This window comes from Phycodurus eques, chromosome 16 (genome assembly GCF_024500275.1).
Source record: "Phycodurus eques isolate BA_2022a chromosome 16, UOR_Pequ_1.1, whole genome shotgun sequence".
Lineage (NCBI taxonomy): Eukaryota > Metazoa > Chordata > Actinopteri > Syngnathiformes > Syngnathidae > Phycodurus > Phycodurus eques.
The window spans coordinates 12,997,732-13,012,388 of NC_084540.1; the positions used below are offsets into that span (position 1 = coordinate 12,997,732).

At 39.0% G+C, this 14,657-nt stretch overlaps 1 protein-coding gene across 3 annotated transcripts in view; it reads left to right on the top strand.

Moving 5' to 3' along the window:
* The window catches only part of llgl1 (LLGL scribble cell polarity complex component 1), a 36,602-nt gene that overhangs the window by 8,905 nt on the left and 13,040 nt on the right, over positions 1-14,657 (top strand). For 2 of the 3 annotated variants that reach the window (XM_061701639.1, XM_061701641.1), the window contains exons 3-8: positions 9,789-9,870; positions 9,955-10,115; positions 10,445-10,591; positions 13,218-13,380; positions 13,598-13,733; positions 14,408-14,462. In XM_061701639.1, coding sequence (XP_061557623.1) covers positions 9,789-9,870; positions 9,955-10,115; positions 10,445-10,591; positions 13,218-13,380; positions 13,598-13,733; positions 14,408-14,462 — 744 coding nt within the window. The remainder of the gene's footprint in view (positions 1-9,788; positions 9,871-9,954; positions 10,116-10,444; positions 10,592-13,217; positions 13,381-13,597; positions 13,734-14,407; positions 14,463-14,657) is intronic. The other variant, XM_061701642.1, reaches the window with a different exon arrangement.

Below are 14,657 nucleotides of genomic sequence, written 5' to 3' on the forward strand. Positions count from 1 at the left end.
TCCACTTTCTGTTCCATTTCTTGTTAAAGAAAGAATTGATAAAGTATAAGCCTTCTTGTTCAGCAAATTCTATTAAGCGTTCTCCTCTTTCGTCTCTTGATCCCATGCCGTAGGATCCAATTGATTTCTCGCCAGAGTTAAGGCCAATCCTGGCGTTAAAGTCACCCATAACTATTAGAAATGTGTGCTTTGATTGACTATAAATCCTTGTAAAATTCTTCCACCTCATGGTCGGTGTGGCTGATGGTCTGTGCATATATTTGTATCAATTGAAGTGAGTAACGCTTTCTAATGGAGATGGTACTTGTGGCGATTCGATCGGAAATACTTTTTTACGGTGGTAACGTAATTGCCGATGCTTTTATTAATAATGAAACCAACTCCACCATTGCGTTCGTTTCTGATTCACTGTAATAAAATAGATGGCCATTATCGAGAGTCAATATAGGTTAATCTTTCCGATGTATTTCACCAAGTCCAATTATATCCCATTTGATTGATTCTAGCTCATGTTGTAGCTTTTCTAATCAAGAATCGCCCTTTAGCGTTCGCACATTGAGCGTCCCAAAAATAAGATTTCATGCGTTATGTCTTTTTTGCTTTTTTCTTGCTACTTCTAAAGATTGTCCTTTGGTTTGACTTCAAATGTTTGTAGGAGTGACTACTCTGGTCTAGCATAGCCAAGTCCGTTGTCCGTAAGCAGCCATAATTAACCCGGTGATTCTTAACACCCTCTGCCGCCAAGCTTGTCTGCCCGCTCTTTGGCCTCTGGGAAATGAGGGCCATGTTTTTTTGTTGTACTGCCATGAAGAAGGAATTGGCCCGAATCTGCCACGCTGGTCTAATCCGTGTTGGCAGATTGCCCAAATTTAGTCCCGTAGTTTTGCCTACAGTTCAGCCCCTAAGCAAAGATGTGTTGGGCATTGAGTCATTTGGGCATATTATATTATCTATATTGGAAAACTGATGAGTGCTACTTTTGACAAAGTTTTATATATATATATATATATATATATATATATATATACAATTGGTCGCGACTGCAACAATTAAGGAAATTTGGGTCCCTGGGTGACAAAAGTTGAGAGCCGCTGCCTTATGTAACATGGACACCTGTGGGATATTGCTGTTGTAATGTGTGCTGACTAAACTGGTGGCTAGAACGATTAATATTTGATAAAAAAGGAAAACAAACAACATAATCATCCCATATGCAATTTCACTCATGGAATTTGAGAATTCTGTAAATTCATTGCTTTGGTTGCGGCCAAGGGGATTCTAGCACCCGACCAAATTCCTTCCTTGCGACATAACATATGTGTTTATCTTTGTGTGGTGGCGAACACTGGCACAATTACCATGGGGGTTTTGTGGTTAATACATACTCATTTATGTCTACTATTTGCTGTATACCATGTTCTTCTTTGCCCGGTTGTTTTCAAGCTGTAGAATTTTAGTGGATCATCAACCGAGAGGGACAAGTCTGATGTAGTGTTTTGTGTTGTATACCAGTAGTTTCTTTGCGTGGTTCTTGTTGGTCTTGCGTATTTCTAATTTTGTGAGTGTTGGAGCTGCAGCAAAGAAGCGGCAAATAACAGGATTCATCAACATACCAATGTCTCTGCGTAGCAACTGTACGGTTGTTTGGCCAATATGCACTCATTTATCATTGTGTGGGAAGATGTTTGTTTGTGTGTGCATTAGACAGGAGAATCAGCTCTTTGAAATGCAGCTCTTAGAGTCAGAGGGAGGAGGGGGAGTTATTGAGACAGGCTGGTGGTACCAGGCAATTGGAGAGAGAGAGTGATGGAATGAGAAATGGTGGAATGGAGCTATGCAGATAAATAGTGGCAATATACTGTAGAAAAGCTGTATGAGAGTGACAGATGGGATGGGAAAATAACTCCAGCACTCTTTCGAAATGACTGATACAGCATATCCCAGAGAAGTCTTCCTCATTGTTTAAGAGTCCCAGCTGCTGCTGGAATTTCTGGAAAGTCATCACCGTCTGCAAAGCATACAAAGTCGAGGAAATTTGCACCCGCAGGGAATCTGGAATAAACTTGAAAATTAGTCATTTTGATGCAGTATCCACAGAGCTGGTCAGCAATTGCTAGGATCCACCTGCAGACCCCAATGACATTTATGTAAACAGTTGTTTTCATTTTTGACACTGCATAATTACAGCCTACTGAAGACTTCATACATTTTAAGTAAATACAAGTTAAACGCCCAAAGATAAAAAAAAATATTTCTCTTGTAGTATTTGATCACATTATACTATTCAAGTCAAAACGAGCGACTGTCGAGTGGATACCAGCACTTCTAATAATTGTGGTGTAGGTACTAGTACGTATTGTATTTTGGGCAGCCTTGATTTGCACTAATTTCGGTAAATTGTACCTATTGTCATCCAATAATTTAATGTAGCGTCATGCCCTCTACAGTTTCCGGCATGCTGGTAGAGTGCCAGTTTGTCCAGATTTAAAACAATATAAACAATCTGTTTCAAATTATAGAAATGGGTATGATCTCTTACAGGGTGAAACTGGGATATTTTTTAGCCTTTATTAAAAACAAACAAACAAAAAAAACATAGTGAAAACATGTTAAGCTATTTTTAAAGCATCAAAATACACTTTTTTTTTTTGTTTTTTTAATCTTTAATCATGGATGTGTGTAATGACTTGTCACATACAGTGCCTTGAAAAAGTATTGGCCTCCTTCTCAAATGATTATATTTTTTGTATAGTTTCCCCACTTTAATGATTGTTTAAGTCAATTCTTGATTGAACAGGTCTGGAGGTAATCAGGCTTGGGTGTGATCAGTGAAAATTAACCAAAAATTGTGATTAGCCACAATTAATTCACGATTTAACAATGGGCGGGGGTAATTCCGTTTTCACACAGGGCCAGGTAACATTGCATAGTCCCCCCCCCCTTAACAAATTAAATCACCATTTAAAGACATCATTTTAAGTTCGCTTGGGTGATATTTGTCTATTTACATTTGTTTTATAATCTTAAACATTAAAGTGGGGAAACTATGCAAAAACATAATTTTATACTTTTTCACGGCGCTTTATGTGACTCAAACAGTTCACTTTACGTTTGTGTTTCACAAGTGTAATAAGACGTTACTGGAAACTACTGTTAATATTAACACGTTGAAGCAATAAAACACTGCATTGAATGTGAGTCCTTTTAAGTAACTTCTGGTCCAACATCTATTCTCCTTCGTGTAACAGCTTTGTTGAAATACAAATAGCCACAAGCGTAAGAAAAAGTGAAACATACTTTGATGCTTTGAACTTGGTTCTAGTGAGGTAGGCTGAGGTTTGGCTCGATATGCTGATGTTTGGGTTGTGCAATTGACAATTTTTACGACTACATAAGTTCCACTGGAAAAGCATTGTCATGCAGAAATGTTTAATGTGCATCTTTGTAGGTGTAGTGTAGAGGACAAAATGTCAGATGACGCAATGCATGTCTTAAATCACCAGTCTACCGTAGAATTTGTGCAGCAACTTGAGATAAAAGCACACACTTAATCAACCATCTCAAATAAAAATATGGCAAGGAGCATGCACCCATTACGCCATAGTAACAAATCAATCGTGAGCTTTTGGCTGGATCACACATCCCTGAACCTGGCTGTGTTTACACTTGAATTTAGTTTACGAACAGCTTTATTTATTTTGTATACATGTGTGTACATTCCCTAATAATATCAGACTCTTTGACATGAGTTTGACCTGGAGGCCACTGCTAGCATGGTTGTTCTACAGTAGACACTTGCACTATACAGTATTGCCTGTTGTGTGGGGCAGACACCTGGGGAAAGTGCTGCGTGTCTGTCAAAAAGTTGACAGTGGGGATATGTCCCCAGTGAAACATTACAATATTTGTTGTTGTTAACTTGCCATTTCTTCCCTCTTTCTTCCTCTCTTCCCTCATGCACACTCCCTCTCCTTGTGTTTACAAAGGCAGAGTCATATTACGGCTTAAAGTTTCTGCTTCAACCACAGTCTGGGCCTCGGAGAAGAGAGTGGGACAATGCATGTGTATTTTTATATAATATGTGTGTGTGTGTGTGTGTGTGTGTGTGTGTGTCGAGAGAGAGATAATGTGTGGGGGTGGCGGGGCAATGCTGAGGACTCCCGTCTCCTGTTGTGGAATGTGTGCCCTGGGTTAACCGTCTCTGTGTGTGTGTGTGTGTGTGTGTGTGTGTGTGTGTCATGTGAGTAAGAGCTTTGTTGCTCAGTCGCGTCTTAATAAAGAGAGCTTTTGAATTGGTTTCCAGGACAACCAGTCCAGTTGCCTGGGTTGAAGTGCTCTGATCGGAGGACTTTAAAAATCTGCATCTCAGCACATCAGATGAGTGTTTGGCTTACCTCAAAAAAATAGGACTGCTTGAGGTTATATAAGTGTAGCAAAGTTTAACTGTACTGGACCTTCTGTTCTGTATGTGCTAAAACACACCAAAACTTTGTGACTGCACACTTCTGGTATTGGTGACTAACATCCTGAGGACGAGCTAATATTTATACACACACACAGGCACACACACACACTCAAAGGTAATTTCATAGACAAAAGTCCAAAAACATGGGCGTTGGGACACTGCTTGCTAGTTAAATTAAGATAAGATTGCCATCATTTCAAAATGTCTTCAAACTTGTATTTTTTTTTTTTATTTTTATTTTTTAAATAAAATGCAAATACCACTCTTCATACTGACATGTTACTCAAGATAAATCAGAGAGTGCAGATCTCTAATGAGTGTATGGTTCTGAGATCTTGTTTACTTGATTCCCAACAGAATTAAGAAACTGGATCAAACTCAACATCCTGTTAGCTATTTAATCCTATATAAGCAACCTCATCCGATAAGATTTGACCTGAGATAAAAGGACATGAACATTTTCCATATTAAATTTTAAAACGATAAGCCATCGGGATGAAATTTGCAGCTTTAGATCACACAGACTCATAGCAATGGTACAGCTTGGATTTGACAAACATTTCTTTATTTTTTTAATTTATTTTATTTTATTTTTTAAGCATACAGATTAGCAGGGAATCCAGGTTTAAAAAAAAAAAAAAAAAAAAAAGAGCCTTTGCTAATAAGCACATAGGCTTGATGCCAAAGGTGACCTAGCCAAACTAACCTTTTATATATTTTAAGTCTTTTATTGGCTGCTCGTTAATGACAGTTTTTGGGCTTTTAAAAAGCTGTCCAATTTGCTTCAAGTCAGAAGCACATTCTTTCATTCATCTGCACACATACTGATGAATTGACGCGCGTCCCCATTTTTTTATTTTATTTTTTATTTTATTTTTACCTCATGTACCGAGTCCAACAGAGAGGTTGTTGAGATTGTTAAACAGCAATGCAAACTGGATAAAATAATTTTAAAAAATCCAGAGTCCATAAGGATGCTGGTGAGGTGTCTTTAAAAGACTGAACGTTTAGGTTTTATGTTTTCAAATCATGGTTTTATATGATGCCGTATTCATGACAGAAAAACATGGCATTTTCTGGGGTATTGCAAATGATTGGGTGCCTTTATTGTGAAATATCCAGAACGCTTGAGGCTTCTCTTCTTGATTTCAAAGCCAAGTATATCAGTTGCACTTTTGGAAAGTGGGCCACATCGATTCCCAGTCGGGGCAAAGGATGCAAATTTAGATGTAGATTGTGTCTCTAGTGGGTGGGTGGAGTTGCTTTGCTTGTTTTTAGTGGAGACAGTCATTCAGCAGATGTCTAAAAAGTTTGCTGTGAGGAAGTTGTTCACTGTTTTCAATTCAACTATGAATTTAAACACTGTTGACCTCTGACCTTTTTTACATTGGAGTGTCTTTGTATGTATCTGTGGTCATCTTTTTACAAAAATCCTGCATCATCCTTCCGTCCTCACATCCATATCGTGTGTGTGTGTGTGTGTGTGTGTGTGTGTGTGTGTGTGTGTCAAGGGGTGCGCTGCCTGTTGTGTGCGCATGGAGGACAATGCCTTCTGTTTGTCTGTATTCAGACCGTGAAATCGCTTTATCCTTGCTAACACTCTTTCTGCATCACTGGCCAAGTGTGTGTATGTATGTATGTATGTGTATGCCAGAGAGAGAGTTTCAGTGATTGGAAGTTACTGTAGACTGCCATTGTTAACATTTCGGGACAAGCCTTATCAATGAACACATTGTGCCATTCAACAGGTTAGCCACAATGAACAAAATACAGGAGACATCTCCCATTCTCGTATGTTTTATTTTTTTACGTTTTCTTGTGAAACTCCGCCTTCTGCGCACATTTTTGCTTACAGTTTCAGTAAGAAGGTTATTTTCTCCTCTGAGGATTCTTTCTAATTACTGCATTGCTGATATTTCCAAATTGTCACGTACTATTGGGTTTGATTGCTTTGTGCGTGTTCGTCTTTTGTTTGAAGCCTCTGATATTCTTGGCAAAGCTTGCTGATATTTTGTGGCGGCTCCTTTCATGTGTCAGTTTTCTCTTGGAAGCACTCTTTTTATGTGGTGTGTTTTACATAACGACATTCATCAAAAGTATAAGTTTGATGCAGTAACTGTCAATCACCCATTAAAGGGAACAATAGTGTCATCAACCCTACCATTGAACCGCTATATTTTCATAACTAAATATGAAGGCAGACTTGGCTGCAGTTTTTATGCTCCCCAGAAGACCAATATTTCTGAGTCCTATTTAAACCACAAATAACTCACATGGATATAGGTTGAACACATGAATTCTCCTCAAATCTTGTTTTAATAGTCAATCTAGAGATTCACATCTGAGAGAATCTGAATCTCTGGAATTATATATAGTAATGAGGATAAAGGATGGGCATAATAATGCATTCATTGATTTGATAATTGAGAATTCGGTTCATTATATGGAATTGACTGTTGAGTAGGAAATGGAGACAAGGTGGAGTGCACAACGCGACTGTGGCACTGTTGATTTTGTCTCACCTTTTTTATGGTCTAAAGAAGAGCAAAACATGTCTGCTATGGGAAGTTGATCTCCATCCACATAGATGGTTACTGTGTGCCTGTTGGTAAATGCTCTCTTTGCAGTTTACATTGCACCTTTTTTAATTTTTTTTATTTTTATAAATTGTCAACTTGTAGCAGATTGATTGCACTGAGCAATTAGGACAGATTCGTCTCCTAATTTGATGTCTACGCGACTGCTAAATTATAATAATAAATAGATTGCTGCTTCTTTGGTCTTCATCACATTTTTCCTCTTTGTCATCACTGGTATCCTTGTGTGGTGTGATCATAAAAAAACAAAAAGTAAAACACTTGCATGTTAGGCAACTTTGAGGCATATTCAACCCCCCCCTCCCAAAAATGCTGGGTGTTTTCTCTACAACCTTTCGGTTTTCCAAATGTTACACTGCTTTTGGCCACACAAGAATAATACAGTATTATTACGTTACAGTTCTTGTATTGGAGCTCATAAGATTGTGCAGGTGTATCTAATGTTATGGGCAGTTTATTTGAATGACTCTGTATGGAGTCATTGAAATACACTATATAATGAGAAAATTAAATACTAGGATGGCTTATTTCAGTCGGATAAAGATGGCTCTTTTCTTCACACGAAAAGCCTCATTCAATGAAACACTAGTTTTTAATTTCTACAATGCTACTGGCTGTTTACACCCACTTTTCCTCTTTGTGTGGGTGGGGGGGGGGGGTCTCATAAAGCACCCAGCCTTATTTCTCTTCTTGTCAAGATCCTAGAAGTCAGTGTAAATTGTAGGTATGTTGTCAGTGTGTGTATTTGAAGAATTTATACATACCAGTGAGAGCGTTTTATTATGCATGTATGTTATGTATGATCTTACTTACAGGACAATTGATGACTTGTAATATGGCCAATGCACAGGTCATTTTTGGGGAAGGAAGTTAACTGAAACATTTAAACACATACACACAATGCAGTAATGGTAAATGAGGCTTCATCTATGACATCATCAGTAATGCCAGGAAGTATCTGGAGAGTGTGACATGTCAACCACTTGTGGTCATTACACTTCAGCTGTGTGTGCGTGCGTGCGTGCGTGTGCGTGTGTGTGTGTGTGTGTGTGTGTGTGCGCGCACGCCTTTTTATTCAACAACTTGTGCTGTGACATATTCATTTGACACCAATGGCCTGCTTCCTTTTAGAAGTGCTGCTGACCAGAATGGTGTCAGTGTCTGACTTAGTCACCAACCTTTTTTTTGTTTAAATGAGAGCCTCTTCTGGTGTACTGATAATACAAAGGACTACCTACCAGTTTGATGCATGCTTCTGAAACATCTGAAAACAAATTTGCTCAAATTATCTTTGGTTATATAGTTTTAATAATTAATTTTATTCATCAAAATTAACAATGATCATGTTAATGAATTCTTACAATAAGTCTAAACTATTTAATCATCAGCAACACTTCCTTTATATACACCTGCAAATGTTTACATTTTCAAATGATCTATTTTACAACATTCCTAGGAAAGCACAATGTCTCATTGGTCTATCTTTATCACAGCAGAAACAATGGTTTTACCTTGCCTTGTAGTATTGAGGCTCCATTCTTTTGACAGGCAAATGTTTTACCTGTGCTATTTAAACTGAACTCATGTGCGTGTCCCCCTACACCTCTAGCTATTTGAGATGTGTGTTGCTGCAGCAACTAAAAACAGGTGACAGGAAGTGACAACACTCAGGAATGCTTGCATAACACATTTTAGGCCTCCAGCATAAGTGGAAATGAAGAGATTCAGTATTGATGTACTGTATGTAAGAATGAGGAACACATTTTCAGGAAATTGGATTTATGACATGCTGTTTTGGTCCAGCAAGATAACTTGTCATACATCAAGTTCTTCTATTTAATTTCAAGACTGTTCTGCTTTTATGAGCAAAGGTTTTATTTTTTAATACAGTACATATATTCCCAAAGCTGCAAAATAAGTCAAGAAAATACGTATTGCTACCTTTACCCTGACTGATAGAACCTTGTGACATGTTCACTAGAACACACCAGCTGCAGACCATACGTGACATTTGTGGAGCTTGCAGGGGTACGCAGGACAAATACAACTGAGTGGTATTGTGAAATCACAATTATGAGAATGACTAAGATCTTTCAGCTAATGACTGAGCCCATAATACTATATTGAAAACATATATGGAAAAATATTGAAAAATGATATCTTTAATACAAATAAAACAAACTGAAGCTGATTCTGGCAGCATTACAAAGCCCCAAAGTGCACTGTAATGTCAATGCCAAGATAACGAAAGGGCTAACATTTTTGTTTTGTTTTCCAATCCACATGGCTGCAGGCATAAAAGTATCTAATCTACATAAATTCCAAGTGTTTATGTGAAGCTTTTATCAGGCTGGTGCCAATTCCATGTTGACATTTAACAATGTTGTTTACATGGCATCACTTTTTTTTCTCTCAGTTGTGCTTAATTCACCCAACGAAAATTGCTCTTGATTACATGTGCACGGTGGTGTTATTTTGGACATTTGCGTCAGCTGGTGTTGTAAATTGCTATGAGCTTTCTTTGGCGCGCCATTGACCTCTCTACTATTACATTTAACGAGTATGTTTCATTGGCTTCACAGCTCACTAATTATCTCTTTTCACTGTCTTCATAGTGGCCCCCCCCAGTCACATACAGTGATAGTGGACAGATATGTATTATTAAAGAAATGTATGCTTTTTTTGAAAACCGGTATTTGGATATGCTTTCTTAACTTTATGCCCAGTTATGGGGCGCCTGGTGTGGAGTTCACAGGACTACACAAGGACACTACCGCTGTTATACAAATCCACTTCCTGCAAGGACAGGTAAAAACAAAGCCAGTCTTCTTCGTGTCATCTTAAATAATACTGATACGGGTGTATTAATTTGTGGTGTTATGTCTGTCACAGGGCCGCCTGTTGTCACTTCTAGATGACAATACCATTCACTTGTGGGAGCTGACTACCACAGCCCCCAGGCAGGTAGGAGGGGTTAGGAGAGAGTGTGTGGTCATTCTACAGGAATTGGGCAGCTACAGCCTTCCAGGAAGACCAGGCATTGAGAGCTGCAGGTACTGATGAGACTGTTTTATTTGCTTTATTTGTACTGTTTGAGCGTTTTGTCACCGTCAGAATTTTCATGATGGTAATGCAATAGGTTCTAATCAGGGCGGTGTAAATGTTTTGTAATCAAAATAAGAATGTTAAATTTACCTTTTTTATGGTCACGAGGCTTACGAACTAACTCCTTTGCCCTATTGGTATACTTCATAATCATTAGGGTGCTGACACTTTTTGTCATAAAGAAGCGATAAAGACCAGAAACAGTTAAATCCCCTCATGTTGTGACGACAACGGGTCTACACTCAGTCTTCATCTTGCCTCTCCTTTTTACCCCCAGTACCACACGAGTGACTGTTCTCCTCCTGCTGAGGTCATGTGACCTGCTCTGCATAGGAACAGAGGGAGGGGGCGTGTTCTTCCTGGATTTGCCCAATCTGACACTTAAAGACAGCCAAACATTGCTCCAGGATCGAGTCACACAGAGGTGAGACTGTCGCAAACGTGACTTCATTGATCGTAAAGTTAAAGAAACAAATGAGAAATTGTCAAAAGGGTGGTACTTATCAGTATCATTCGCAACCCTAAGCAGAACAGGTGTCTGAAAAATTGAAGGCACAGTCTGCTTTGTATTTTGGGTATGTGTAATAATGTATCCAATGCTGCAGCATCAGTCTTTTTTTTCTTATAAAAAATATCCGTATGAATTTATGATTTATCAGAGTTGTTTTTGAAGGTGAAATAATGCACATAATCACACAGTGAATTCATCCAACTTGGTTACAAGGTTGCTATATTACAAATTGTGACAAAACACGCGCGCACAGAATTTTCTAGGCATGTACAGCCACAGTGTCTAGTGGCCCTGGATCCTACTAGATCGGCCCCTACATCGTCTCCACATTCACATTCAAAAACACTGACATTTTTTCACTCGCTTGTTAATTTATATTTCATATCAAGCAAACTCTTCTTGGAATGATTTCTCCAGTCTTGTCAGAGCACCACTCAGTTTCAACACTAAAATAAATAATACAAGCATGCACAAGCCTAATGTAATGACATTGGCCATATTCCTTTTTTTTTTTTTTTTTTTTTTTTTTTATATATAAATATGCTGTGGGACAAAATAATGGAGCCTTGCGCTGGGGTTTAGACATCCTTGTGTATACCCTTTGGTTGTCACAGTAGTTGCAACTATAGTATTGTTTTTTTCTTCCATGTGAGGTAACGACAGTTATTTTTATGTCAGCATATGTTGTTGCACTGGCAATGTTTCACAGTGCTTCTGTGTCGTTTGAGTGTCTGATTGGTTCAGCAAACCCCTCATTAAGCAGCCTTGTAGAAGGAAGTGGGCAGGACAGAGGCCTAATGAGGACCCCGATAAGGATGTGTGTCTTTGTGTGTGTGAGTGTAAAGGATGGGAGGTTTTACACAGTGAGGCTTTGTACCAGCTGCCAACACGTAATGTTCCGGTTGGGGAAGTGTTTCAGCTGAATATACAACACACACACACACAGGCTCATCTCTGAGTCCCTGTAGCAGGATGCTGGATTCCCTAAAAATACTTATAAAGACAATGGAATTTGTGTTATGGAAGTTTCTGCCTTTTTGCTTCCGGAGATGATCTTCCTTGTTGAACCCTACCAATGCGGCTAGATGTCTGTGTCCCTGCGTGCGTGCGTGCGTGTGTGAGTGAGTGAGTGAGACAGTCACAGAGAGAGAGGCATGCAGGCTTTGGTTTCTTTTTTACTTGGTTGTTACCCAGCAAAGAGCTAAGAGAGCTACAGTGTTTTCTTATCTATTCCCAAATTGTTTTGATTGAAGTCGTCTGTCCTCCTCCACTATCCAACCACTGTTTCCTCCCACTCTTTTCCCTGTCCTATGCTGAGGGAATCCTCCATCTCGAGGGTGTGTCCTGTTGAACATTCCTCTGACAGGAATGTCTCTTTGGCGAAGTCCAGCAGTTTAGATCCTACTTATTATCGACCTCACTGGTGTTGTTGGAGGAGCAACCTCAGCTCGAGTTCATGCAAGAGCTCTAAAATGTGCATTAAATTTTACAGTAATGCTTTTTGTTTGTTTTAGTGCAAAAAGTGTACCATTTGGTTTTTATTCATGACTATCAAATATCAGCGTTCACAGATTATTAAAGAGAATGGAATGAATGCGATTGGCTGGTGTACCCTGCTTCTCACCCTAAGATAGCTGGGATAGGTTCCAGTACGCCCGTGACCCTTGTGAGGATAAGCGGTACAGAAAATGGATGGATGGAACAAAATGGCCTCAAAGTTCAGAATTTTATTTGGGTGCAAATTAACATAGGCAGACATAGCAAAGCATTCATATTTGAGGGTATATTATTAGATGTGGGCGACATAATGGATGAGTGGTTAGCACATCCATCTCACTGTTTTGAGGTCATTGGGGGTTCAAATCTGAGCTCTGGCTTTTCTTTTTTTTGGAGTTTACATGTTCTCCCTGTGCTTGCATGGGTTTTCTGCAGGTACTTTGGCTTCCTCCCACGTTTCTTAGGTTAATTGAAGACTAAGTTGTCCGTAGGTGTAAATGTGAGTGGGAATGGTTGTTTGTCTATACATGCCCTGCAATTGGCTGCCGACCAATTGATGGTCTACGCCGCCTCTTGCCGAAAATCAGCAAGAATAGGCCCTCGCTTATCGGCGACACTAATGAGGATAAGCGGTACAGAAAATTTATGGATTTTTACATGTGACCGTAATACAACGTAGTATTATGAATATCTTTCTCGGTTCAGTGGTAATTACCACATTACTGGTAACCTTTTATTGCTCAGTGACTGTGTTTTTTATGTCTTGATGTCTGAATTCCTGTCAATTGACTTGTCTGTTGTCATACTAGAGCGGCTCCAACTCCCGGAGATAAATTCCTTGTGTGTTTTTGACATACTTGGCAAATAAAAATGATTCTGATCGCCACTAATATATCATATAAGCTGTTACTTAGCATCATGGGATCTGTAATCTTTAGATAATGTCAATTTGTTTTGACTTATAAATATTTAGCTTTTACGACTAAAAATTACAGATAACGAATGGTATGTTGCTGTTAAACAAGATATTTAATGTTTTCAGCCTGCCAGAAGACTACAGATGTGGGAAATCATTAGGGCCTGTGGAATCGCTCCAGGAGCACCCTCGGCAAGCAGGGCAGATTCTAATTGGCTACAGCCGAGGCCTGGTGGTCTTGTGGGATGTGAGCAGCCGTCAGATACACCAGTTCTTCCTTGGCAAGCAGGTACCAGAGCAAACTCAGCAAGTGCTCAGTGGTGTTCCTTTTCTTTTCTTTACAATAATATTTCCCAGAATTGTATAAAACAAGATCTAAGTCGCTTAATTGACAGTAAACATTCTAGTCTGTTATGGGGAGCGCATACAAGTTGTAGAAATATTAACCCTAGTTAATTTGTATATACTGTAGATATGCTAATGCCGTTCATGTAAACCCTCTATAGCAGCTGGAGAGCCTGGTGTGGGAATGTTCGGGAAACTTATTTGTCAGTTCCCATAGCGATGGTGGCTACTCGGTGTGGACTGTTGCCGACGGCAACGCCAACAATCAGCAGCCGGTGTCCTCTACCATCCCATATGGTGAGAAATGCTCACGTGTCTGTGTTTACCAGCTGGAATATGTTTGAGCCATGTGTTCAGTGCATAGTTGGCTGAATGGACAAAATGCTCCCATTTGAATGTATTAGGGTGATTACAGCACAGTGACATATGGTTCTGGCAGGGCTCGTTTCATACATGTAACATCATCTGTGTCTAGAGTTTGACTGAGCGAGAAAGTTTAAACTTATTATTTAAACAGTTTTTTTTTTCTTTCTGCAATAGCTAATTTGACTAGTGATTTGCTTTGTTTGGTTGCATCACTGGGTTGAAGTTCACATTATAACCTAAAGTTGGCAAGTCAAATTGTTGCAAAACTCAACCAATCAATCTTTTTTCCTTACATCCAAATATTGCATCACAAAGCGCTTTCCACAGTAATGTCAAGGTCAATACACGGGAGACATGGGACACAGCAAGCAGCATGGCTGATAAAACAGTCAGGAAATGTCATTCAGTAAAACACTAAAAGCAAGGTGAAACTGATTTGAACAAAGGAAATAAAGCGTAAGAGCCATAAAAATAGTATACGGGTAAATAAAAACGAATTCTTTGAACTATGTACACCGTAATAATGTCAAAGTACTTACTGAGGGCTTCCATCAGTTTCTCAGTAAAACATTGAGAGGTTTTCTTTTGTGTGGTTATCTTTTCAGGTCCTTTTCCCTGCAAAGCTATCAACAAAATCTTATGGAGGACAACAGAGACGGGGTGAGTAATTTGTCAAAGTGGTGCAGATTGTTTTTTTTTAATTTATAAATTTTCATTTGGAATCCATGGTCCAATTATTGAACTGTTACCTCATGTCCCTGGCAGAAAATGGTGCAATTTATATAGCATTGTAAGCAAGGTGTGAATGACAAATAATACATATAAAAATAACTTGAAAGATTGTACATCTAAGTT